Here is a 27,356-nt window from a genome sequence, read left to right as displayed (position 1 = left end):
CACATACTAGGGCCACTTTAGACAGGAGCTAATTTACCTATCAGCATGTCTTTGGAGTGTGGGAGGAAACTGGAGTACCCGGAGGAAACCCACACAGGCACAGGGAGAACATGCAAACTCCAGGCAGGTGGTGCTGTGGTTGGGATTCGAACCAACGACCCTAGCACTGTCAGGTGGAAGTACTAACCATTTAGCCACTGTGCTGCCCATATATGTTATAGTCCCTAAAAATCCTCACTTTGTACAGTGCGACAGAAGAAGTTGGCGCTATAAAAAATCAATATTACCAAATATGCAGCCCTTCAGTGCTGTTCAGACCTGCAATTCTGTGTATATGCCCAGTTTTGTACTGAACTGGTTAAAGTTTCCATAGTTCTGTATATACAATTATGTAATCATAAAGCACCTTTTTAAAAACAAAAGAAAGAGATTTTTTTTTTTTCAGTTGATTCCTCCTAACGTCATATTTTTATGAGATCATGGCAAAAACGGCAGTAGATGTAGTGTGTATGGACCACTCCCTGGACCAGGATGATGCATACAGCTTGCTCCAGCTTGTACAGAGGTGGATTTGTATCAGACACACAGACTACAGTCTCCTCCCACCCATTCCTCCTCTTAACCCAGCTCTTGCATGTGCAAAGCCGTCATCATTACACAGTGTACACACAGCAGGCGTGCTCTCCCATCACATCACCGAGGATCTTCATCTTTTTTTTTTATGGTGAGAGGTAAGCAGCATTGATTGTGCCCTATCATTTAATGGATGTTTAGCTAGTGATTGTGGTTGGCTGCGAAAGGCATTTTGTCTGGAAGGATGATGCTGGGTGCATGCTTCTTCCAGCACAGCACCGCAGGCCTGTCTGATGCTCATGTGACTGTATACCTAGCTGGGTATAAATTATAACAGAGGATGGAGGATAGTGTGAGCCCAAGGCATGTGTGTGTCTCTTGGCATCGTGTTACACCACATATCAGCTTGCCAGTATCGGTATAGATAACATGCCTGGCGTTTAAGGGGAAATAACACAGAGGCATGCTTCCTCTATCGGTACAAATGGAAGATTTCCTCTGATAGGCCACCAGCTCTGGTGATAAATCATATGATGCTGTTGAACACCTGCATTAAAAAGCATAGTGTATTATTTACAAAAAAAAAAAATGGCAGTTAGTTGGCACATACCTATCATTAGGTATAGGTGAAGAATTTACAAATGAATGAAATGAATGAAAGGACTGTGCCATCATAAAATTACCATGTTAATTTCATCTGGTTCTGTTCAGTAATACACGTTCTTCCAATATATAATACTGGCAAGCAATTACGCCGCGTAATGTGTACGAATGGCTCTTTACCGAGGGAGCGTGTGAAGGTCAGAATGCAGAAATGTGGTTAAATCTTGATGTCATTACCCCTTTGGATGGCCTTAAATCTCATTAGAATGATTCAGGTCCTAATCTTATAAGCTGACAGGGCGGATGAAGGAATGAAGGTGGTGCTCCTGCTGCAGCATCCGTCTTCTTCATCTCCCAATAATTGTAATAAACCTACGCTAGTAAATGGCTTTTATTTTCTTTGTCATGTGTGCGGTCATTTGGGAATGCCGGGATGCTTGTAACAAGCATGCTGAGCGCGGTGGCCATGCTTCTAGGTAGTGGATTTGTGTCCAAGGGCAGCCTGCGCCCCCCTTCCTCCATGTAAACTACGGTAGAGTAAACCCAGCCTGGCTGATGCTGCACCGAGGCAGCTGTGTGCTTTGTATTACTCACAGTGCCCGTCCCTCCTCCTATTTCTGTGTGTCTGTATTCTCTTCAATGACAAGGGTAGGCCCCTTTCATCTGGAGTGCAACGCCCCGGATCATTGTATCCTTGTCATCTTTAAAACATGAACTTTGCACTAGAACTTCAGCAGGTGAACATGTGCCTACTCAAGAACAAAATGAAGCGTCTAAAAGTGATGTTATTTCATGTTTTACCCTAACTTGTTCTAATATGAATCATGGAAGTAAGAAGGGAAGGAAAATGATGTTCTTGAGAATATAAAGAAATTATTGATCCATTATAATTCCTTCTTTTCCGTCAGCTTTGTTTTCATTTGTAATGCTAAAACTTTATTGGTTACAAAGGACCCATTTTCATATTGCTAGCAATTTTGCACAGGATGGACTATTTTAACATTGCAGAAGGTAAGTGTTATATTCCGCCAGGGTTGTCTTCTCTATACATACTGTACTGTGCAAATGTTTTAGGAAATAGAAGAAAGATTTCAGAAATAGAAGTGTTTTATATTTATTTTTTATCAATTAAAAACATGAGTAAAAACAAAAGTAAACGAACAGAAGAGAAATTCAAATCAAATCAATATTTGGTGTGGCCACTCTTTGCCTTCAAAACAGCATCTATTGTTCTAGGTACAGGTTTTGAAGGAACTCGACAGGTAGGTTGTTGCAAACGTCTAACCATTGATCTTCTGTGGATGTCCATCATGCTATACCATCAGGGAGGCATGTGATTGACCCCCAATTTTTTCTGCAGGAGGTCAACAACTCCAAACATTCAGCCAATGCCATTAAGAGCTACAGTATCTTCAGTTTAAAGAAGAACAAGGAGTCCAGGAAGTGATGGTTTGGCTCCCCAGAGCCCTGATCTCAACATCATTGAGTCTGTCTGAGACTACATGAAGAGACAGAAGGATTTGAGGCAGCCTATATCCACAGAAGATCTGTGCTTAGTTCTCCAAGATGTTTAGAACAACTAGTGACAGTGCAGTGCCAAACCACTGTCACCCAACCAACTTGTTGAGTTCCTTCAAAAACTGTGTGCAAGTGTACCTAGTGCTATTGATGCTGTTTCAAAAGGCCAAGGGTGGTCACACCAAATATTGATTTGATTTGGATTTCTCTTCTGTTCATTTAATTTTTTTTTACTAATTTTGTTAATTGATAAAAATAAACTAATAACACTTCTATTTCTGAAAGCTTTCTTCATTTATAGCATTTTTCACACCTGCCTAAAACTTTTCCACAGTACTGTACATAACAAAAACATTGGGCACAGAATACACTCAGTTTAAGATTCATAACTTTAAGTTTGTACAGACAGCCTTTAACCCTTTCACTGCCAGGTCCATCATATGGACTTGACAGCGGAGAGATTACACACAATCCGATGGCTGCAGCCACCAAGATAGTTTCTAAAACTGACAGGCAGACTCTTGCTGTTAGGGGAACAGTAACTTCTACACACCCCCGGTATCTTCCCCCTCGCACATGCTTCCCAACATATATTCAGGGCTTCGCTTACCCATCTGCAGGCCCAGGGCCGAAATGACGGGTACCGACAGACACACATGTGCTGTCCTCCCCTTCTTACTGTGACCCAGAAAGCAACGTGTATAACATCACTTCCAGGTCACCTGTCACTATCCCTGGCTAGCACAGAACCAGGTAGGAATCTTCAAAGTTTGTTAAAATCTTTACAATGTACATTAATCACCCTGCAGGCATTGCTTTTTCTCAACAAAAGTGAAGTTACTCCTTAAAGTGGAGCTCCACCCAAAAGGGGAAGTTCCGCTTTAAGGACTGCTCCCCATTAAGGATTGGCACCTTTGGGGAGTGGAGGGGGGCGGGTATCCGAATTTGACAGGTACCTGCTCCCACTTCTGGTCCGATCTCCTAGGCTATCGGAAGCGGAAGTTGTCCTCCCTCCCTCCCTCCCTGTAGTCTTGTGGGACACGTGACAAGTCCCAGAAGACTACAGGACCATTCATGAAGCTCAGCGCTACTTGCACATGTGCAGTGGGTACCCGGCTGTGAAGCCACAAGCAGTCACAGCCGGGTGCCCACACTGAAGATGTCGGCCTCCTGGAATTTGAAACGGGCTGCGGGGGACACACCACTGGACCGAGGGACAGGTAAGTGTGTGTGTTTTTTAAAAGTCAGCAGCTACAGTTTTTGTAGCTGCTGACTTTTATTTTTTGATAGGTTGAGTTTTAAGTTCCCCTCTCCCCATACCCTCCAAAGTTTTATACACACTTATCCTGTGAGCTTCATACCAATGGGGAGCCATACAATCACCACTGCAAATACTCTAGGACTGTACCTCGGTTCTTCCATGCACACAAAAATTCCATCTATCCCTGTTGAGAGGCCTTCTTTTATGCATCCCAATAATGGATCTTACAGGAACCTTGACAGGTGAATTCAACATTTCTTAGGTCTCGTTCACACTTGACTTTATTTCTAACTCTTGCCAAACGCCCCTATAGCATTTGACAGGCGTTAAACAGGCATTTGGGAAGCAACACAAAGCGACGCTAACCCTTCAGTGTGAACAACACTGTGTGCTGCCATGTGCAGAATTTTCATTACCTGGTGGGTTCCGGGAGATGCTGTGGGTTTCATGATGGTGTATGCACAGCCCAACTCTTGTTCCTGGGGATGTCCGGAGTTGTGAAGGTGAGGGTCTTTCTCTCTCTCGCCATGGGGGATGGTAGCTGGTGTATGGGGGTAAGTGGTAGTGGAAGGCTCAGGTGGAGGGCAGGGGTGTTCTTGGTCAATGTCAGGCTCTTTCTGGGGGGGCACCAATTTTTGTGTTGCCTAGGGCAGCACAAAACCTAAATACACCACTGCTTATATAGGGCTGTCAATTTACACAGTGCTTTACACATATATATTGTACATTCACATCAGTCCCTAACCCTCAAGGGGTGTACAATCTAAGGTCCCTAACTCACATTCATACACATATTAGGGCCAATTTAGATAGGATCCAATTAACCTACCAGCATGTCTTTGGAGTGTGGGAGGAAACCAGAGTACCCGGAGGAAGTCCACACAGTCACAGGGAGAACATGCAAACTCCAGGCAGGTGGTGCCGTGGCTGGGATTCGAACCAACAACCCTAGCACTACCAGGCGGAAGTACTAACCATTTAGCCACCATGCTGCTTTAAAAGTTGTTCTGTGATGACTGGCTAACAGTTATGGTTAAGGGTCAAGATAGAGTCAATGTTGGTAGGGTTAAGAGGTCATTCACACTTGTGCAACTTGTCATGCCACTTTGAGGTCCAAAGTCGCATGACAAGTCGCACCCCAAGTTTGCCAATGAATACCATACATACTATATCTGTGCAACTTCAAGTCTTAGCAACTTGAAACTTGACTTGCAAATAGTTTCTGCACTACTTTGGTCCAACTTTGGATAGACTTCAAAGCAAAGCCTCCAAAGTCGTGACCTGAATGTTATACATGTGACTTGTGTGCAACTTTGTACTGCACAAACAATCATCCTTGGTCAAAGCCAAAGTCGCACACAAGTCCCGCTCATCCAAAGTTCCTTCAAAGTGTGATTGGAGCCTTAATGTTAGGTTAGGCTTTAGAAATAAAGGTAAGTGCTTAGGGTTAATCTTAAAGTAACACTATGTAGTATGTCTCAGCCTTCTTCACATCTCCAGATATTTTTTTATTTGCTGCTGTTATCTGACTTCCTGATAGAGGGTGGTTACGTTTGTTCTCCATGGCTCCACATATGTAGGAATCATCTCTTGCTCACTCTTGAAATTAACTAGGCCAGGAGCGGACTGACCATTTGGAAACTCGGGCACTGCCCAAGGGCCCGGGGTCAGTAGGAGGCCCCATGAGATGCCCCTGGTACCTTTTTCATAGGCTTTTTTGAGTTTGGGCAAGGACACAGGGGCCCCATGATCCCCTATTGCCCGGGGGCCCCATGAGTTGTCAGTCCGCCCCTGCTAGGGACTATAGACTAAGGGATGTGTAGTGTCCATTGGGCACTTTACATGACCACGACTAATGTGCTCTGCAAGGAGAGATTTGAGTGCTCACAGAGGATGATACAAAGAAAAACACAGCAGGAAATGATTTCATGAAAAAAGCTTGCAGGACCATTAAGTAGTGAAAGTGTATGGATTATTTTTTGAAAATAAGTATATCATTTTGAAAAACATTAAGAATTAGGTTAAAGGTTACATTGTATGTCAAGCCAGTAACATTTTTTTCTCTCCTTTGGATAGAGTGCAAAGGATTAAAGCGATATTAAAGGCTTAATTTTTTTTTTCTCTAAAAATAACAAACATGTCTATACATACCTGCTGGTTGAAATGGTTTTGCACAGAGCAGCCCGGATCCTCCTCTTCTTGGGTCTCACGCAGGCTCTCCTCGCCCTTCCCTCCTGTCATGTGTCCCCACAGTAAGCAGCTTGCTATTGGTGTACCTTCTGCTCCAATTGTCCATTCACACATGGAGCCGGTACTCGGCCCTGCTCCCTTTCTCTTCTCATTGGCTCATTGGTTGTGATTGACAACAGCAGGAGCCAATGGCTCTCACTGCTATCTCAGCCAATGAGGAATTGGAGTCCCGGGATAGCCGAGACTCCAATGCACATTGCTGGATTGAGAGGGGGCTTCGGTGAGTATTAATGGGGCTGGGGAGACTGCTGCACAGAGATGCATGAAGGTACAAAACCTTGAGCCTTTCCAACCACTTTAAATCTACTGATAGGTTTTTACTGTACTCCAGGGCTTCTCAAAGGATTTATACTCACTTCCTGTCCTGCTGACAATGGTTTCACCAAACAGAAAGTGTGGAAAAATCTGCAACAGGGACACAGTCAATTCTGATAGGGAGTCTATTATTTTCCTACCCTAATAAAAAAAAACAGTTTTATTTCTGCCAGTGTTGCTGTTGGAGAATTCTCCGCACTTCTTACCTGGTAAAATGTTGATGGCAGGACAGGAAGTCAGGGCAAATCTCAGCAATGGAGACCAAGTTCTGACCCTTTACTATTCTATCAAAACTAAGAATGTTATGGCTAGGCATATACTTTAGTGCATGTTCAAATCTAAGGGCTGGTTCATACTACAGAAACGCAGTTTGGATACATGTCTGTGTGCGCATTTTTGATGCATTGTTGATGCTTTTCCCCCTCCTTTTTTGGGTCATTGTGGGGTCCAGTGCGTTTTGATGCATTTTACTGCTTTCTGGTGCAGTTTTTATGTGTTTTGCCGCATTCCAGTACAGTTCTGTGCAGGAAAAATGCATCTTGTTTTACTTTTTTTTCTGCAACTGGAACTGCAGGCACTGGTGTGAACCAGGCCATTGACAACTATGTAACCTACTTTCTGTGTGTTTTGAATGCAGAAAAAATTACTCTGGACTGCATGTAGTGTGAACCAGCCCTTAAGGTTAAGGTGATACTAAAGCCCAAAATATAAACACAGATAATATTCATAACAGCTCTGCATAACAGTGTTTGAAATAATCCATATAGCTTTGCAAGGCATGGGTGACAGTGCAATATTGAACGTGTAATGAGTTTAAGCAAAGAGGCTTGGAATTTACTGATCTAATAAGCATTATATTTTAATACATAATACACATGCAATAATCTTTTCATGGATTTTTTCAGTTATTGCTTTGCTTATTAATTCAGTAACATGTATCAATTGTGCTTTATATTGTATTTACAAATGTATTACAATGCAAAAGTAAATTGGTTGTAGATCAACGATTATAAGGTTTTTCAGGTTGGTGCAGGACATGCTGTATTGCAGTTCTTAAACAAAACCTGCTTTTCACAGTGACTGATTCTGTTACAATATGGATAGTTGGCAGCAAGGCACAAATCAGACTGATGCAATGCTTTGCTGGTGTTTCATGAGTGATATTGGTGCTGAAGTCTATTGTATCATCATTGTATTGCATCATCAGTTAATGCATCTTTTAGTGAATGTATATAATCCAGTGTTTCTCAACCTTTTTTTTAAGTCAAGGCACCTTGTAACTATGCTATCTCTAGCCACTTCAGGACCGCCATATAGCAGTTTTACTGCTACATGATGGTCTTCCTGTACAAAATCACGTATATATACGTTATTTTTCACTTTCGCCATAGGGGGCACACGTGAGTCACTTGCGGCTCACTTCTGCTCTGAACACTCACAGTAGAAGCTAATCTGCAAGTACTAGTGAACAGCTGTTCGCCAGCACTTATCGATCGGGATAAAGTGCTTTTTCACTTCTGCCATAGGGGGCACACGTGAGTCACTTGCGGCTCACTTCTTCTCTGAACACTCACATCAGAAGCTAATCTGTGAGTACTAGTGAACAGCTGTTCGCCAGCACTTATCGATCAGGATAAAGTGATTTTTCACTTCCGCCATAGGGGGCACACGTGAGTCACTGGCGGCTCACTTCTTCTCTGAACACTCACATCAGAAACTAATCTGTGAGTACTAGTGAACAGCTGTTCGCCAGCACTTATCGATCGGGATAAAGTGATTTTTCACTTCCGCCATAGGGGGCACACGTGAGTCACTGGCGGCTCACTTCTTCTCTGAACACTCACATCAGAAACTAATCTGTGAATACTAGTTAACAGCTGTTCGCCAGCACTTATCGATCAGGATAAAGTGATTTTTCACTTCCGCCATAGGGGACACACGTGAGTCACTGGCGGCTCACTTCTGCTCTGAACACTCACAGCAGAAGTCAATCTGTGAGTACTAGTGAACAGATGTTTGACGGCACTTATCGATCGGGACAAAGAACAGAGCTCTGCCTATGTAAACAAGGTGGAGCTCTGTTCTGACCAGGGCAGACTGACAACTCATGGGGCCCCAGGGCAATAGGGGATCATGGGGCCCCTGTGTCCTTGCCCAAACTCAAAAAAGCCTATGAAAAAGGTACCAGGGGCATCTCATGGGGCCCTCTACTGACCCTGGGCCCTCGGGCAGTGCCCAAGTTTCCAAATGGTCAGTCCGCCCCTGGTTCTGACGTGTGGGAAATTAAAGATTGTGTGTCCCTGTGAAGCTGGGAACACGATATTTCACTTCCCATAGTACCAGCATCACCTAGTGTACGCAAATCACATAGCTAGGCATGCACTTAACCCTATGATTGCTCTAGAAGTTAACCCGTTCCCAACCAGTGTCATTAGTACAGTGATCAGTGCATATTTGTAGCAATGATCACTGTATTAGTGTCACTGGTTCTCACAAAATGTCAGTTAGTGTAAAAATGTCCGCCGCAATCACAGTCCCGCTATAAGTTGCTGATCGCTGCCATTACTTGTATATTTTTAAAAATCCAGTATATATACCGCCATTTGTAGATGCTGTAACTTTTGCGCAAACTAATCAATATACGTTTATTGGGATTTTTTTACCAAAAATATGTAGCAAAATACATTTTGGCCTAAATGTATGAAGAAATTTGATTTTTTAAAATGTTTTTATTGGATATGTTTTATAGCAGAAAATAATAAAAGAAATTTTTTTTTTCTCAAAATTGTTGGTCTTTTTTTGTTTATAGCGCATAAAGTACAAAATGCAGAGGTGATCAAATAGCACCAAAAGAAAGCTCTATTTGTGGGGAAAAATTACATAAATTTAATTTATGTACAGCGTTGCATGACCGTGCAATTGTCAGTTAAAGTAACGCAGCGCTGAATCGCAAAAAATGGCTTGACCAGGAAGGGGGGGGGGGGTCGGATGGTTAGGCACCCCAATCTACAATTTAAAAAATGAAACTGATACTTTTACATAACGCAGCAGCGTCCACACACATAAGACACCCAAGATTAGAAGTAATTCGTTTTTACAAAGCAAATATACCTTTTCATACTGCTACTGACTAGTATCCCAGGGTTTCTCTTCTTTCTCAGTTTCTCTCCCTCAAGTAGCTGAGGGGTAAACAGGGATGCTGTACAGGCACTTGATGTGCCCCTTATCAACCAATGATGTCACTTTTTGTTAGGACACCGGTGACCAGACCACATTGTGTCCAAGGTTGTAGTGTTGTTATAAAAAAAAGTGTGGTTTTGTTTGATGATAAAAGGCAGGCTTGATTCACCTGCTTGTTAAAAATGTTTGGGAAATTTGGGGCAATTTTAAGGCATTTCAACCCAGTTGAAAAAGGTTGATATAAATCCTTGTCTGTTATGCCTATGCATCACACTGTAAAATAAGATAAAAATCATCACCAGTTCATAAATTTGTGAAAGACGCACCATTTTTTACATCAGGACCTTGTAGACCATTCATCCAAAAGACGCAAGTTGGAGAGCTGCGTATTCTTGTTTTGTTGAAATAAATGTGAACCCAATTATTTATAAAATAGCAGCGTACAAAGCATGCAGATAGATTAAAAAAAGATTTATATTGTGGTGGATTGCAGGGGTGGACTGACAACTCATGGGGCCCCCAGGCAATAGGGAATCATGGGGCCCCTGTGTCCTTGCCCAAACTCAAAAAAGCCTATGAAAAAGGTACCAGGGGCATCTCATGGGGCCCCCTAATGACCCCAGGCCCTTGGCTAGTGCCCGAGCTTCCAAATGGTCAGTCTGCCTCTGGTGGATTGCAAGTACCAGGAGGGTATTGTCACTTATTGTGACATCTATACCCGGTTCAAGACTTGAAGCCCCACAAGTCTTTCCCACAACTGTTCACTGCTGTAAGAGGAGCATAAAGGATGAATAGAGTATGAGTGGCTCCTCGAGTTCCTTTTCCTAGCCTTCAGTGTTAGGAAACAGAGGGCCAGTGTTGAGACAAAAGCTGGCCATATACCAGCAGAAGTTTGCAAGAACAATTTTGATTTTATGTTTGTTCAATTTTCTAATGGAGAGGTCAAAGAGATTTGACCATAGTAACAAGAAAATTTGAAGAGCAGGATGGAAAGACTTTCTTGAACAAACAAAACTTTAACTGTGAATGTAGTTTTCGTTCAAGAAAAAAATGGCATATTTGAAACTTGGAGTTCCATTCAACTAGCAGATCTGGATGACATTTTTTGGTCTTTCAAACAAAATTAGTTTGCTTGCAATAATGGCAAGAAAGAATGTGCTGACAAATGATATTTCCACAAATGTTTGAACAAAGATCTAAAAGTGTATGGCCAACTTTACAGACACGCTAGGGTCGATTTTCTAAAAGTGAAGAGTGCAAAATATGGTGCAGCTGTACATGGTAGCCAGTCAGCTTCTAACTTGAACATGTTTGATTAAGCTTTGGCAATATCTTGTATGCACAGCTGCACCAAATTTACAAACTGGTGCACAAAGAATCTGGTGCAGATGTGCATAGTAACCAATTAGCTTCTAACTTCAGCTTGCTCATTAAGCTTTGCCAAAAAGTGCTGTGGTGTATACAGTGGGTGACAATGTAATTGCTGTACTGGAAGGCAAGGGGTGAGTATTGTTTCCCAGCAATGGGAAATGCTATTAGAACAAGAGTGACTGGCATGATCAACAGGAAAACTGCACACTTTGCTACACCAAAAATCATAAAGAAAATGCAAAACAAAGTTAAAAGAGAAGTACGTGCTTTTTTCCTCCGATTTTACTTACCTAGGTGGATGCAGCATCAGTCTGGCTCTAAGTGTGAGAACTCAGTGATCACATGACTGCTGGTTGCTGCGTTCTCACCACTGCTCTGAGCAGAGAGTGGGGACCCTCAGTCACCGCTGTCTGCTCTGCCCTAGCAGGTTTAAGCCCACTGTCAGCTGAAAATGGGTCACCAAACTTCATGCGGCTTTCAGAATAGCACAACAGTGCATAGAGAGCTTCATGGAATGGGTTTCCATGGCCTAGCAGTTGCATCCAATCCTTACATCACCAAGTGCAATGCAAAGCATCAGATGCAGTGGTGTAAAGCATGCTGCCACTGGACTCTAGAGCAGTGGGGACATGTTCTCTGGAGTTACGAATCACACTTCTCTGTCTGGCAATCTGCCAAGTGTAAAGTTTGATGGAGGGGGGATTACGGTGTGGGGTTGTTTTTCATGGGTTGGGCTTGGCACCTGGGTTCCAGCGAAGGGAACTCTTAAGGTGTCAGCATACCAAGACATTTTGGACAATTTCATGCTCCCAACTTTGTGGGAAAAGTTTGGTAATGGTCCCTTCCTGGTCCAAAATGACTGCACACCAGTGCACAAAGCAAGCTCCATAAAGACATGGATGAGTGAGTTTGGGGTGGAGGAACTTGACTGGCCTGCACAGAGTCCTGACCTCAACCTTTAGGATGAATTAGAGAGGAGACTGGGAGCCAGGCCTTCTCATCTGACATCAGTGCTTGACCTCACAAATGCGCTTCTGGAAGAATGGTCAAACATTTCCATAGACACACTCCTAAAGCTTGTGGACAGCCTTCCCAGAAGAGCTGAAGCTGTTGTAGATGGGACTGGGATGCTATTAAAATTTATATGCGTGTAAAGGCAGGTGTCCCAATACTTTTGGCAATATAGAGTATGTGAGAAAAGAAGGGGAGATCCAGAATTTACTGTTGTATTCATAATGTACAGTCTCACTGAATTGTACAGAATAGGCAATTATCTTGTCAGCAGGAAAATGTATACTTCCTCCATGATGTGTGTTTTTCTCGAGGAGGAATTAAATCACACCCCCTTCTATATTCTGTATGTAGGATAAGATTGGTTTGTGAAAGGTAAGGAAGATAGGAAAAGTTTGCGTATTCTGTGGGTGCCCTCAATCTCTTCCAAAATTACTTAATAAGGAACTTGATCAGACAGAGAAGGCAGAAAGTTACAATTCTAAAACATTAAAAAGGGGGAGGATAATGAGAATACATTTCTACATAACCTTTGTTTGAATTAAAAGTATAATATAAAAATGTAAGTATAAAAATTTTATATAAAGTAGACTTTTTTTCTTTTTTCATGTATTTAATTTTCATTTATATAACACTGACATATTCATCACCACCAGTAAGCCTTTGGAATTTAGCGGAAAACCAAAAATCTTCAGGAAGCCACACAAACACATGGAAAAATAAAATCTCTGCTGAGTTTGGTAATAAAAGTCAAGACTCAACAGCTACAAGACAACAGCATTAACCACTGATAATATGCTGTTCAACCACTAAGCTTCACTGGTTTAAATATTTTCTATGATCTACAAGCCATTTAACTGAAGTTCATAAAGTCTTTTTTATTTCATAAGAGGTTATTGAGATTTTTTTCACGTGACAATGTTACAACAAAAGTGATTACTTATCTGCAACTTTAATCCAAGGAGAACATCAGCAAAAACAAGACAAAACAATAAAGAGGTTACCCAGAACTTGGTTTTGTCACATACTGTATTATCAGGAACCTGCTTCTATGGTCATAATATAAAAGCGGTTTAGTCAGATATAAACAAATTTAAATTCACATATGCTCATCTAAGTGCTTAAAAGCTTAAAAGGAGTTTGAACCCCTGCTAAAAATGATTGTTTCTAAAGTTCACTGTACGTTAGCGTGATTAGTAAGTTTTACATATAGTAAATAAAAAATAAATAATGTGACATAACTAGAGTATTTGACACCCAGAGCAGAGTTAGTAAAAAACTAACATTGAAGGTCATTGTACAGGGGCTTCCTTAAAATGGAATTACAGCTTAATCCTAGTTACTCATTAACCTGTCTCCTCCACTCTCCTAACACCTATGCCTACTACTGTAAGTAAGAAAGATGTACATACTCACCTATTTTCAGGGTGCTCCAGTCTGGACACGTGCAGGGGACTAGAGGGAGCACCGACAACAGGGGCCATTGAAGTCTATGAATGATGTCACCACATTGGATTTCTCTATTCTGTCCCCCATAGCCACCGCTGGCTGGCACAGGTGAGATCACCTGACTGGACATGAGTAGGTTGAAAATAGGTATATGCATCTTTCTACCCAGATTAGTAAGCATAGGTGTTGGAAGGGAAAAGGAACATTTTTAAAACTAGCTAGGGTTGAGCTGAAATTCCACTTTAAACTGGTGGTTTGTCAGAGAATGCCCACATTACATTGGTTGCCAGTGTAGTGCCTCCTTACAATAATGGTCAACCGGAAAAATTAAATACCCCATAACACTTGGGTCAGTGGGAAAAACACGCCTCATATTTGTAGTCATTTAGAAGAATGATCCACCACAGACATCTAAAATTGGTGTCTAGTTGTTGAGAGACAAGAGGAAAGATTCCATTGGTCCTATTTTGCTGGCACTGCTGAGTGACACTGATGCCAGAACTATGAAGGAGCCATCAGAAGTAAATCTGGCATTGTTTCCGCTACAAAGAACCCCTAGCAATGCCTGTATTGAACCCCAGGATTCAAATAACCCAACCACACAAACATAAAACCAGAGTTCACTGGATTACTAATATTACTATACATGATTTATATAGTGCCAATAGTTTATGAAGCGCTTTACAAAAAATGTATTAATCTAAATAAAAAACATAATGCACTTACAAAGTAAACTTGATACCAGGGGTGGGACTGACAACTCATGGGGCCCCCAGGCAATAGGGGATCATGGGGCCCCTGTGTCCTTGCCCAAACTCAAAAAAGCCTATGAAAAAGGTACCAGGGGCATCTCATGGGGCCCCCTACTGACCCCGGGCCCTCGGGCAGTGCCCGAGTTTCCAAATGGTCAGTCCGCCCCTGCTTGATAGTACACATGTAGAAATGAAAATCAGCCTTCCGTCAATAGTATCTTTAATATAAAGTCTCTCCCACATGGAAAACCAGGGAAAAGGTGCCCAGACCATGTATGAATAGAACTTCCAGCCAGCAACCTCATGCAAACCTGAATGCAAGCATGCTGATTAACTAGTTATACATTCCTGCTCATATAAACACCACCCCTAACATGTTTTCAGCTTCCTTCTCCTGGTTTTATGTTGTATGTTTATGCAGAAAGGATGAGTTGCAAGTATCAAGTCAGCCATGTTCACGGGTGCCTCTTAAGTTCTTTTTAATATATTTTAGGTATCATCCAGTGCATCCCTGTGCATGTTTGTTTTAGGGAACCCTGGTACAAAGGAAGTGGGTCTATATGGAGTCAGGACAACTCCTTGGGAGCTGCACTAAATGTAGGGAAATCGTAATTTACCAGCAAATTCTTTAACACCTTCGCACCTGTGATTTATGAAAGGTGTTATATTAAATATTCCTGAGTAGGTCAAATGTAATCAATCGTTGCCAAAAACGTGGCTTAGTTTACTGGTTTAAGAAAAGGCTGCAAATTCCAACTAAGAATAGGAATTTATTATTAACTCCCACAGAAGACATTACTGAAATAGTTAGCAAATTGGCAGGGTTGTTATGATTATTATTGTTATTCATAGCTGTGGTAGTAGTAGTAGATTACTAGTAGTACAGTATTAGTTGTTGGAGAGGAAAGAATAGTGTTAGTAGCAGAAGTAGTAGTATTAGTGAAAGTATTAAAATAGTATTTTATTAATAATAATAATAATAATAATAATAATAATAATGTGAATGCACAATATACAGTATATGTAAAGCGCTGCGTAAATTGTTGGTGCTATACACTGTATGTACCTATAATAAATAATAATAATTATTATTATTATTATCAATATTTGACAAGGATGCTACAAAATATCTAAAAGTCTTGAATATATTGTAAGAAGTTCAGATGAAAGGTTAAAGAGAATGGACCATCTAAAAGACAATATTAAATTAAGAAGGAATGCTTACAGCTAATAGTTAAAAAAAAATAAAAAATACTAGTAATAAATGGTTGATAAAACTCTGCCATGGAATGTAGGCAGCACATTGCTATGGCTACTGTAGAACTCATATAAAATAATTAAGATGTTTTGGTCTAATCCTCCAAAGATTGTTGTCACATGATGGGAACACCAGCACTGTTCCGTTTTTTTGGCAGGCTTCTCAGACAACTGTATTGATAGCTTTGAAGTTCTTTTTGGAAATGTCATGTGAATTAGATATTTATGATTATTCAGAATACTTTGTCTTTTCAAATTATTTTCTCTTTTAAATCACTTTTGAAGCAGAAGATATGAGATTTGTGCTCATGTCAAGAAAAAAGTTTTGGTAAATGTGTTATAAAAGTATTCGGCTAATCTTTTGTGAAAAACTGTGTTAATGAATGCAGAGCATAAAAATGCATACGAGTATAACCATTTTTATTTGGATTATCAGTTTATAAACCTCAGAAGCAAAGTTTGAGCTTATGTACAATTGCTTTTCCCTCCTCTGTTTTTGCTTCACAGCTGAAAGTGGATGAAGGAAAGAAATAATCTCATATAAAGGTCATTGATCTTAGACTTCATTCACACTTTGGCGTTTTTTACTACCTGCACCTGACTATACCTGACTACCCTTAAAGGAGAAGTACAGCCAAAGAAGCTTTGGCACTCCTGTAACCAGGGGCGAACTGACTATTTGGAAAATCGGGCACTGCCTGAGGGCCGGGGTCAGTAGGGGGCCCCATGAGATACCCCTGGTACCTTTCTCATAGGCTTTTTTGAGTTTGGGCAGGGACACAGGGGCCCCATGATCCCCTATTGCCCGGGGGCCCCATGAGTTGTCCGTCCACCACTGCCTGTGACCCATTTTCAGCCAACAGCAGGCTGAAACCTGCTGTTGGCTGAGGTAACAGAGCCAGTCCAGGCTGGGGAAAGATCCTGACCACATGGCAAAGATCTACCCAGGACCTTGGACCAGCACCTGGCTCAGCCTCTCAGTGATTCACCTGAGCCAGTTGCTTCCTCCCTCTTCACAGCCCAGTTCTCCAGTGAGCTTAGGGGGATGGCAAAGCAGACAGCAGTGACTGAAAGTAATTGCTCCCTGCTCACAGAGCACTGAGAACTGAGAGATCAGTGGTCTTTGATCCCTCAGTTCTCAGTCTTTGAGCCGGCGGGGGACAGATGCAGCATCGGACCAATGCTGCATCCACATAGGTAAGTATGATTTCTAAAAAAAAAAGCATACATCTCTTTTAACATGCAGAATCCCATTCTCTCTAATTGTCCCTGTTCACATTTGTATACTCAGTCACCCTATGCTCTACAACCTATGGTCAAAATGGTACAGGATCTTTTTTTTTGTGAATTTAGGAGTTTTTGGTCCAATAGAGTTCAATAAAAGTCCCTATAAATGCACATTATGCCTATTTTAGCATATGCTTTTACATTCAAGGAACTCCTATAGAATTGCTCTCCCTCCCTTGCCCAGCTCAAGAAGCAAATCGCTGAAGCCTGAAACATTGCAAAGATGCTTGTAAAACATCTATAATACACCTTTAGAATGTTTGTAATACATCTAAAAAAAAATCCTACAAAAATCATCAGGTATACGCACAGGTGCAAATGCAGGCTTAGGATTTTTATAAAAAGCCTTGTGTCCACATCTGCCATCAGATCTAATTTGTGCATGTTTGAATTTCCAATATCAGTACTTGTTGGATTTAAACGTTCTTCTGAATAGATCTACTTCTGCCTGCAATAGAAACCTCCCAAACCCAAAGAAATAAGGTCACTTGACTTAAAGGGTTTTTTTAACAGTCCCAAAATTCCTTGCCACACATGACAGCATGTTTTTGCATTGTATACTCTACGACGCTGACGGCTAAGTGCTGTAGCTGTGGCGTGCTACAATCATTTTGTTCTCTGAAATGTAGGCAATCCTAATAGAGGGAAAGTGTCCCAGACAGTTGGCTGAAAATACATTTGTACAGCATATAAGGATACGCAGAAAAAGATTTTAAAAGAAGCATGAATAAAACTACTATAAGTAAAGTAAACAACTGGAAAGTTTTGTGTTATACTGATAAGATTACTTATAAACTGGGAGACAGAATGTGTTATTATCATGAATCCTAGTTCCAATTGTGATCCTTATACAAACTAAAGTAGGCTATATAGGGGGTAAATATAAAAGTTTCAATCTTTGCAATCCTGTTAAATAATAATAAATGAACACTAAATGTTTTGATTCTTTCATAGACACATCTATGACTGTTCTCTTTAAATATAAAACATCAAGAAAAATTTAAGTAACATTACAGTGGATGCCTAAATATAACTAACCAGTATGATCTTGTTAGATACTTGGGAATGTTTTAGGCTTGAATTCACTTTGTAGAAAACCTGCACTGAATTTATAATTTTAAGTTAAAGCATAATGTGTTAGCTACATCATGCTGTAGAAGAATTCCGCATATTCCACTGCCTAAGATGTTCTACAGTAAGGGGGGTATCCAATGAATAGGGGATTTATGTTTTTCACAATGAAGAGTTAAAGTAAAATAATCCTTACTAACTGAAAGTTCATTTGCTGTAATCCCATGCTTGGAATTTACCAAGTAGGTAATAAATATTCTGTACAGTATGTTTTCATGATTATTGTAAAGGTGTTAAAGCTGTAAAAAGGCTTTAAGTAGATTTATGATTAAATTCTCCATTTTAAACTTAAATTGGGAGTCCGGCTTCAAAATCATCTATGCTTTAACACAGAACTTTTATTTTTCTTCCCATCGTGCAATATTGGGAACATTTGTCCCATATATTTTCCGTAACAGACTGACTTCATCTAAAAATATAGCACACTCACACTATTACACCTGCGTGTATGAGTGTGATTCCAGCTTACAGTGCCTTGAAAAAGTATTCTTGAAATTTTCCACATTTTGTCATGTTACAACCAAAAACGTAAATGTATTTTATTGGGATTTTATGTGATAGACCAACACAACGTGGTACATAACTGTGAAGTGGAAGGAAAATGATAAATGGTTTTCACATTTTTTTTACAATTAAATATCTGAAAAGTGTAGCATGCATTTGTATTTAGTCCCCCTGAGTCAGAACCACCTTTCACTGCAATTACAGCTGCAAGTCTTTTTGGGTATGTCTCCACCAGCTTTGCACATCTAGAGAGTGAAATGTTTGCCCGTTCTTTGTAAAATAGCTCAAGCTCTGTCAGAATGGATGGAGAACATCTATGAACAGAAATGTTCAAGTCTTGCCACAGATTCTCAATTGGATTTAGGTCTGGACTTTGACTGGGCCATTCTAACACATGAATATACGTTGATCTAAACCATTCCATTGTAGCTCTGGCTGTATGTTTAGGGTCGTTGTCCTGCTGGGAGGTGAAATTCCACCCCTGTCTCAAGTCCTTTGCAGACTCTAATAGGTTTTCTTCTAAGATTTATTTGGCTCCATCCATCTTTCCATCAACTCTGACCAGCTTTCCTGTCCCTGCTGAAGAAAAGCATCCCCACAACATGATGCTGCCACCACCATGTTTCACGGATGGTGTGTTCAGGGTGATGTGCAGTGTTACTTTTTCCGCCACACATAACGTTTTGCTTTTAGGCCAAAATGTAAAATTTTGGTCTCATCTGACCAGAGCACTTTTTTTCACATGTTTTTCACGTGTCCGCCACATGGCTTCTCTCAAACTGCAAACAGGACTTCTTATGGCTTTCTTTCAACAATGAGTTTCTTCTTGCCACTCTTCCATAATGGCCAGATTTGTGGAGTCCACGACTAATAGTTGTCCTGTGGACAGATTCTCCCACCTGAGCTGTGGATCTCTGCGACTCCTTCAGAGTTACCATGGGCTTCTTGGCTGCTTTTCTGATTAATGCTCTCCCTGCCTGGCCTGTCATTTAGGTGGATGGCCATGTCTTGGTAGGTTTGCAGTTGTGCAATACTCTTTCCATTTTGGATGATGACTTGAACAGTGCTCCTTGAGATGTTCAAAGCTTTGGATATTTTTTTATAACCTAACCCTGCTTTAAACTTCTCCACAAATTTATTCCTGACCTGTCAGGTGTGTTCATTGGCCTTCACGATGCTGTTTGTTCACTAATTTTCTCTAACAAACCACTGAGAGCTTCACAGAACAGCTGCATTTATACTGAGATTAAATTACACATAGGTAGACCTATTTACTAATTAGGTGACTTCTGAAGGCAATTGGTCCCACTGGATTTTAGTTAGGGGTATCAGAGCAAAGGGGGCTGAATACAAATGCATGCCACACTTTTCAGATATTTATTTTTAAAAAAAATGTAAAAACCATTTATCATTTTCTTTCCACTTCACAATTAAGTGCCACTTTGTGTTGGTCTATCACATAAAATCCCAGTAAAATAAATTTAGGTTTTTGGTTGTAACATGACAAAATGTGAAAAAGTTCAAGGGGTATGAATACTTTTTCATGGCAATGTATATTGACAGGAAGGGCTTGTGCACATGGATGGCCAATGTTGGAGGAAAAGCAGGAAGTCCCCTTGACCACCTATCTGAACAGAAATGCAGCTGCTCAGGGCTGTAAACATGATACTGCTGCAGCAAAAATCAGAAGGCATGTTACATTCAGAGGGTGGTACTGCTGTGATCCATTTATGGGAATGAGGCTAAGCCACAACTGCCCTGCTGACCTACCAAGCACATGAACAGAGCTTGTGCTGAATGTACAAGAATTATAAAACTGTTTGTTGCTATACAGAAAGATCTTTGGCAGAGATGTTTAATGTAGTTGGAAAGGCAAGTATAACTGTTTTGGGTCAATTGTGCATATATAAGCAAACTTCTTCAGAGCTTCCCCATCCTCTGGAACTCTCTACCCCAATTTATCAGACTATCGCCTACTCTGCTCACTTTTAGGCGATCTCTGAAAACCTATCTCTTCAGGGAAGCCTATCCTGCCCTCAGCTAATAATAGAATCTTCTACCCCTCCTACCAGTCCATCCCCCACAGTTACTACCTTTTGTACCACTAGCCCCTCCCTCCTAGATTGTAAGCTCCAAGGAGCAGGGCCCTCCTATCCCTCTCGTATTGAAAAGTATTGTTGCTGTATTGTCTCCCTTTATATTGTAAAGCGCTGAGCAAACTGTTGGCGCTATATAAATCCTGTATAATAATATATATATATATATATATACAGTATATATATATATATATTCAGCATATTCACCTAGACTTACAATCTTTGTTTTAGAAATAAGCATCTAACATGTATTGTATTGCAAAGGAATTCCCAGAGTGCAGTGGGTTAACTAGGGAGCCAACAAAGAAGAAGCAGGATTTGTCTAAGTAAAACTTAACACAGCTATTTAATAAGGATTGAGTCATATAGGGCAAGCTATCAAGCTATGTAAATAGCAAAACCTAAAACAAAGCTGAAAAAAAACTAACCAAAGAGGCCAGAGCTGCACCTGGTGGTTTTATAGTAGCCCACACAATATTTATATGCAATTTCCTATATTTACCTGACTGCAAAAATAAACAATTTTAAAATTGTTTGTTTTATTATTTTTTCACATACATACAAAGTTAAAAAAAGTTGACAGGAACAAAATAACTCATACATGAGGAGTTAAAGATGATAGGACAATGCACCAACCACTAAACATTTAGGCTGATAATCTCTTTAAAGAATAATTGTGCTCTTTAAACATATCATCTCTCTTAAAATATCCATAAATACTGACTAAGTTTGCAAATATACCCAATTAGCTTTCCTTAATACTACCTGTCTGTAGTCTTCACCGTACATTAACTACTTTCCGTTTGCCCAACTGCAATGTACTGCGGACAGGCGGCAGCTACAGAACCAGAGACGTACCCGTATGCCACTGGTGTTGTACCAATACGGGGGGGAGGAGCTACGCACCTGAGCAGGCGCACAACCCTCACCCTCCTACATTTGCTGTGTCCACCAAACACAGCTGTATGAAGATGCTGGTGAATGGGACCCGGTGGTCATGTGATCACATGATCACACTGACAACAAAGCTGTTATGAATCAATCTGTATGCCCCCTGCCGCTGCCCTCTATGCCGTTCCAAAGAGATAAGAGAGAACACAGCACTGCGTAAAAGCACTGCATTTAACACAGACATTAGATTAGCACAATTAACCCTTTGATCACCCTCATTAATTATTAAGTCACCCTATCACCCATACAGTGCCATTAGTACAGTATCAGCATATAGAATTTTTCACTGATTAACTGTATTATTGCCACTAGCAACATCAGATAATGTCAGGGTCAGTCAGCGCCCCTCCCAGCCAGGGTCAGCTAGTGTTAGATTGCCTGCACACTCACGCTATAGGTCACTGACCACCACCATTACTAGTATAGTGTATGTACGGATAAATTCATTGATCATGAACAGAACTATACTAGTACCTCCTTTACAAAAATGCAGTGTTATCAGGATCAGCCCGTTCACTGGCAGCACTAGTGTTTAGCCCCTCTGCTGTTTTTCATGGAAGACTGGTATGAATTGATTGTGGGCCAAAGCAATTTATGTGCACAACAATCAGGGGCGGACTGACAGCTCATGGGGCCCCCGGGCAGTAGGGGACCATGGGGCCCCTGTGTCTTCACCCACACTCAAACCACACCCAAAAAGCCTATGAAAGGTACCAGGGGCATCTCATGGGGCCCCCTATTGACCCCGGGCCCTCGGGCAGTGCCCGAGTTTCCAAATGGTCAGTCCGCCCCTGACAACAGTACATCGCCGCCCATCCAAATCCAGCTCTTGCCAGACAATTCGCATGGAAATCTATCACGGTTTCTGAATTTAAAACTTTTTTGGGCCTAACCTTCAACATGGGCATTACAAAAAGGAATGAATTGCGGTCATATTGGCCCAAAGACATGATTCATCATATGCCTGTGTTCTCTGCTATTACATATATGCCCAACTAGGACCAGCAATGTACTGGTACGTTGCTGGACTTTCAGTGGTTATACCTAGATGATGCCTGCAGTTACAGGCATCATCCTGGTATCTTTTTTTTCAGCTGGTGGTCAGCTTTCATCTTAAAACAAGCTGCTAATTGGCTTCTGGATTTCTTTCAGAAGCAGTGGGAAGGGACTCCCCCCTCCTCCCGCCACCTTCTACTGTTTTCTTGGGCTCACTGTCCCACCGGGGAACCTGAGAATGCAGCTGGCAGTTCCACTGGCTGACTTTAGAGCTGTTCGGAGCCCAGAATGCCTCTAGTCATCTCTACGGTCTAAGAGAATGAAAGTTATGAGAATTTCATCATTTCCATTTCATTTTGATATAAACAGCACCATTTTCAAATCCAGAAAGCATCTGATCACACCAATCTTTGTTTGATCAGATGCTATAAAGGCAGAGAAGAGATCTAGAGTCTAATAGACCTCAGATTTCTCAGAAAATAGTACCTGTCACTGCCTATTGCTATCACAGGATATATTTAAATTCCCTGTGATAACAATAAAAGTGATAAAAAAATTAATGAAAAAAAAATCACTCCCACCTCCATGCTCATGCACAAAGGCAAATGCAAGCGGCCTTCCCGTGTTGGTGTGTAAACAGAGAGTGCCCCATGCATGTGAGGTATCACTGCAAATATCAGATCGAGGGCAGTAATTCTAGCACTAGACCTTCTGTGTAAATCTAAAATGGTGACCTGTAAAGTTTTTTAAAGCGTTGCATATGGATATTAAAAATAAACGTAGTTTGTCGCCATTGCACAAATGTGTGCAATTTTAAAGCATGTCATGTTTGGTATCCATTTACGCGGTGTAACATCATCTTTTCTACTTTATCAAACAATTGAGCAATATATTGTGTTTTAGTGCATTAAAGTTCTAAAAAGTCTATTTTTGCGAAAATATTTCAACACCCACCATTTTATTCTCTAGGGCATCTGTTTTAAAAAATATTTAATGTTTGGGGGTTCAAAGTAATTTTCTAGCAAAAAAAAACAGTTTTTTGGTCTTCAAGTGGTTAGAAGAGTAGTGTTGTGTGGTATAAGCTTCTAATGTTGGCCCTGGATAGTAGAAGCATCCCCTTAAATAACTCCTTTTTGAAAAGTAGACACTCCAAGGTATTTGCTAAGGGGCATGGCGAGTATTTTGCAGATCTCATTTGCAGCCACAAGTTTTTGGAAAATGAAGAAAGAAAACAAAAATGTATTTTTTCTTTTCTTTTTTTTTTTTTCAAAACCCTGTGCCAAAAAGGATATCTGCAAAATACTCACCATGCCTCTTTATCAAATTCCTTGGGTTGTCTACTTTCCAAAATGGGGTTATTTGGGGGGATGTTTGTACTATTGTGGCATTTTAGGGCCTCTGAAACTGTGATAGTGAGGAAGTGACAGTAGCTAGGCTGCCAAAAAATCTCACATATGTGGTATCCCCATACCTGAGAAGTAGCAGAATGTATTTTGGGCTGTTATTCCACATATGCCATGCATGAGCAATATATCATTTAAGTGACAACTGTCTTAAACATTTTTTGGTCATTTTCCAAAAATTTGTGGCAAAAAAAAAAATCTTCCATGGACTCAACATGACTCTCAGCAAATTCCTTGGGGTGTCTAATTTCCAAAAAGAGGTAATTTGAGGGGAATGTGTACTGCCTTTTAGCATCTCAAGAAATTTTATAGGCAGTCAGAAAGTAAAAGCTGCGTAAATTCCAATATATATACTTTAGTTTGTAGATGCTATAAATTTCACACAAACAAATTGATACACACGTATTGGGATTGTTTTTTTTACCAAAGACATGTAGCAGAATACATTTTGGCCTAAATGTATTTCTAACTTTGAGTTTACTGGATATTTTTTATAACTGAGCGTAGAAAATATAGGTTTTTTTTTGCAAAATGTTTGTCTTTTTTCATTTATATCACAAAAAATAAAAAACCCAGAAAGAAAGCTCAATTTGTGTGAGAAAAGGACATACATTTCGTTTGGGTACAGTGTTGTATGACGGCACAATTACCAGTTGAAATAATGCAGTACCAAATAGCAAAAAAATGGACTGGTCATTAAGGGGTGTAAATCATTCCGAGGGCAAGTGGTTAAAGAGAACTTTACTACACACCAAGACAAAGAATAACTAGGAAAGCATCTACACCACATACTTATTTGATGTCTTCAATGCTAATACCCATGAATTATGATTTCTATACTCTATACTACTTTTTATTTATGTCATGTAGATCAAGAGCCCTAGATTCATGATTTGGATTGGACGTCTGGACCCATTGCTAGATCCTTGAAGTACTATGTTGAGGAATAGCAGTTGATGAAGAGAGGCCACTTACTGTTATTATGGTTCAAAATGGTTTACTGGTCACAAACTTCGTTCAGATAGTCCAGGCACATGATTGCTACTTTGTAATTGTGACTATATCAGACTTTTAAAGCTTGTTTAAGCTGTTGTTTTAGTATGGATGCTAGACCAATAACCTAGGGAGATTTCTAAAGAACCCAAATTGTGTTGACTATGCGAAACAAAGTTGGTTATCAATAAACTATTTCTGGACTATAAGAAGTAGTGTAGTACTCTTCATTTTGCTTTTCCTCAACTATACTCATGTAATGACTGCAGAAACATATCATTACCTTATGGAGAAATGCAACCCCCTGGTAAGTTGCTTGGCTTAGCTGTTTCTCCCATCTGCCTATTCCATGTGAGTCCAGGCAAGTTGTTATGTAGAGTGGAATACACATTTGGAGAATTCCTGGTGTGTCTCTTTAGCTCATGTTGGTTTACAATCAGGTTGTTCTCTGTGTCTTAAATTAAAGACTTTAAAAATGGCTGAACATAAAAAAGTGATGTTTATGCTAACATGGACCTGTGATGACAGATCTCAAAGCATTGGGTATGGAAAGGAAATGGTTATCTTTTATATTTACAAAGTTGTTTATCCACCCTGAATCTTTCTAAACAACTGCTGTATTTGATTTACTTAAAGTAGTAGAGTATGTTCACTTTGCAAACTCAATTTCAGTTTTGTGTGAATGAGGTGAATCTCAGTGAAAATTCACCTTCTAAAGAATACCCAATTATGTGCAAGGAAACCCCCCCCCAAAAAAACAAGATTTAGGATTAGATGATAGAAGTTAGCACAGCTTTACTTTACCAACTAAGCAAAGTGAAGGTTCTCTTTACAAAGCAAACAGCCTATACACCTTTAGAAAATCAACCCCAATGTGTTGTATATAGCTGTCATTAAACATTTTCAAGATCTTTTTCGAAGTGATAAAATATATTTTTCTCTTCTAGGTCCACAATTACTATGGATCTTTAAAAAATATTTTGAGTGACACTTTAGAATCGAAAGCAGCAGTGAACATTTTACTACACTTCTTTACCAAAATTGACTTTGGTGATAGAAAGTGGTTCTTGAGGACTTCAAATTTCAATATCTTAAGCAATCTCAGAAACTGTCTCATTACTTCAGATGCCTAAGAACAGTAAAGTAGCAAAGAGAGAGTTGGACGATGATGTTGTGGAATCAGTTAAAGATTTGCTATCCAATGAAGATTCATGTGAAGAAAGTTTCAAAAAGAGTGAGTTAATGGTCCAAGATGAGATAGACAAAGACCGAGACATTGAAGAAGGCTCCGATATTGAAGATGAGAGACCTGCATGGAACAGCAAACTGCAGTATATTCTTGCACAAGTGGGATTTTCAGTTGGTTTGGGAAATGTGTGGAGATTCCCATACCTATGCCAGAAAAATGGAGGAGGTAAGAGAGGCTTGAATTATTTTTATTTAGGTGTTTTAAGTGCCTACATTTTTAAAAAATTGGTTTGCATTTATATATATATATATATATATATATATATATATATATATATATATATATATATATAGTATATATATACGAACATTACCACTGTATGTTGGCAGTACTGTATGTGTTCCCTCCAACAGGTCTGAACATGGGTGGAAAGGGAGGCATTGGTTGGTGGTATTGTGGATAATGTGTATACGTCACCTAGGTTTTGTCACATGGTGAAGGGCTCCAGGGTTAATGGCTGATAACCAAAATCTATATATAGTATTATGAGATTTTATATCTAGTGTGATATGATTTGGAAATGAGAGTTCTTAACCATAGTGGAAGCTTAATCACACTAACAGAAATGTATTGGTATATAGTAAAAGGTCTAAATCTAAGCAACCAGGAATCTATCTAGTTACAGAAAAAGAAAAAAAAAAGAGTGAGCTTAACCATAATACTAAATGCGAACAGTAAGAAAGAAAAGACATAAAACAAACACATAGAAAAGTGCCGGGGATATATTCCATAATTACCACTGAACTGTTCGTGAGAGTTTTATTCTGGTATATGGTGTCCCAAAGACTTCTCCTAACTTCTCCCTCTAACTTCTCTCAAGTGTCTGTACCAAAACAGGTCCCTCTTCCAAAGGATTGCATGAGGCAAACCAGATCGGTGGGCCTATCTATTCCATCTATTCAAATGTGACATATGCTATTTAGGATTGACCAATCTCTCAATACCCAGTGTTTAGCATAATTCAGAACCCTTACCACAACCTTTTTGGAGAGAAAATTAAGTATGAGAGTCCCTGACCTTTTTGGAGGGAAAATTAAACATTCATAAAAGATTGGCAATCCTGATAGCATATGTTAATAAGAGGATGAGTCCCATTTGTCAGATAACTTACCTTGCCTCAAATTGTCTGTGATAAGCTTTCTCACATACAGTATGACTGGTAAATAATAGAAGAATCCTTTTGGCAGCTTACATTGAGATGAAAGC

General features: G+C 40.2%; 1 protein-coding gene across 1 annotated transcript in view; it reads left to right on the top strand.

The window, feature by feature from the left end:
* Positions 1-582: 582 nt before the first annotated feature.
* Positions 583-27,356, top strand: part of SLC6A15 (solute carrier family 6 member 15) — a 61,794-nt gene continuing 35,020 nt past the window's right edge. Inside the window, exons 1-2 of the mRNA XM_089652362.1 lie at positions 583-731; positions 25,849-26,315. Coding sequence (XP_089508488.1) covers positions 26,027-26,315 — 289 coding nt within the window. The 5' untranslated portion in view covers positions 583-731; positions 25,849-26,026. The remainder of the gene's footprint in view (positions 732-25,848; positions 26,316-27,356) is intronic.

Source organism: Staurois parvus, unplaced genomic scaffold (genome assembly GCF_062004578.1).
Source record: "Staurois parvus isolate SC_StPar_1 unplaced genomic scaffold, SC_StPar_1.0 ptg000025l, whole genome shotgun sequence".
In the NCBI taxonomy this organism is placed as follows: Eukaryota; Metazoa; Chordata; class Amphibia; order Anura; family Ranidae; genus Staurois; species Staurois parvus.
This window is presented reverse-complemented; position numbering and strand designations above follow the sequence as displayed.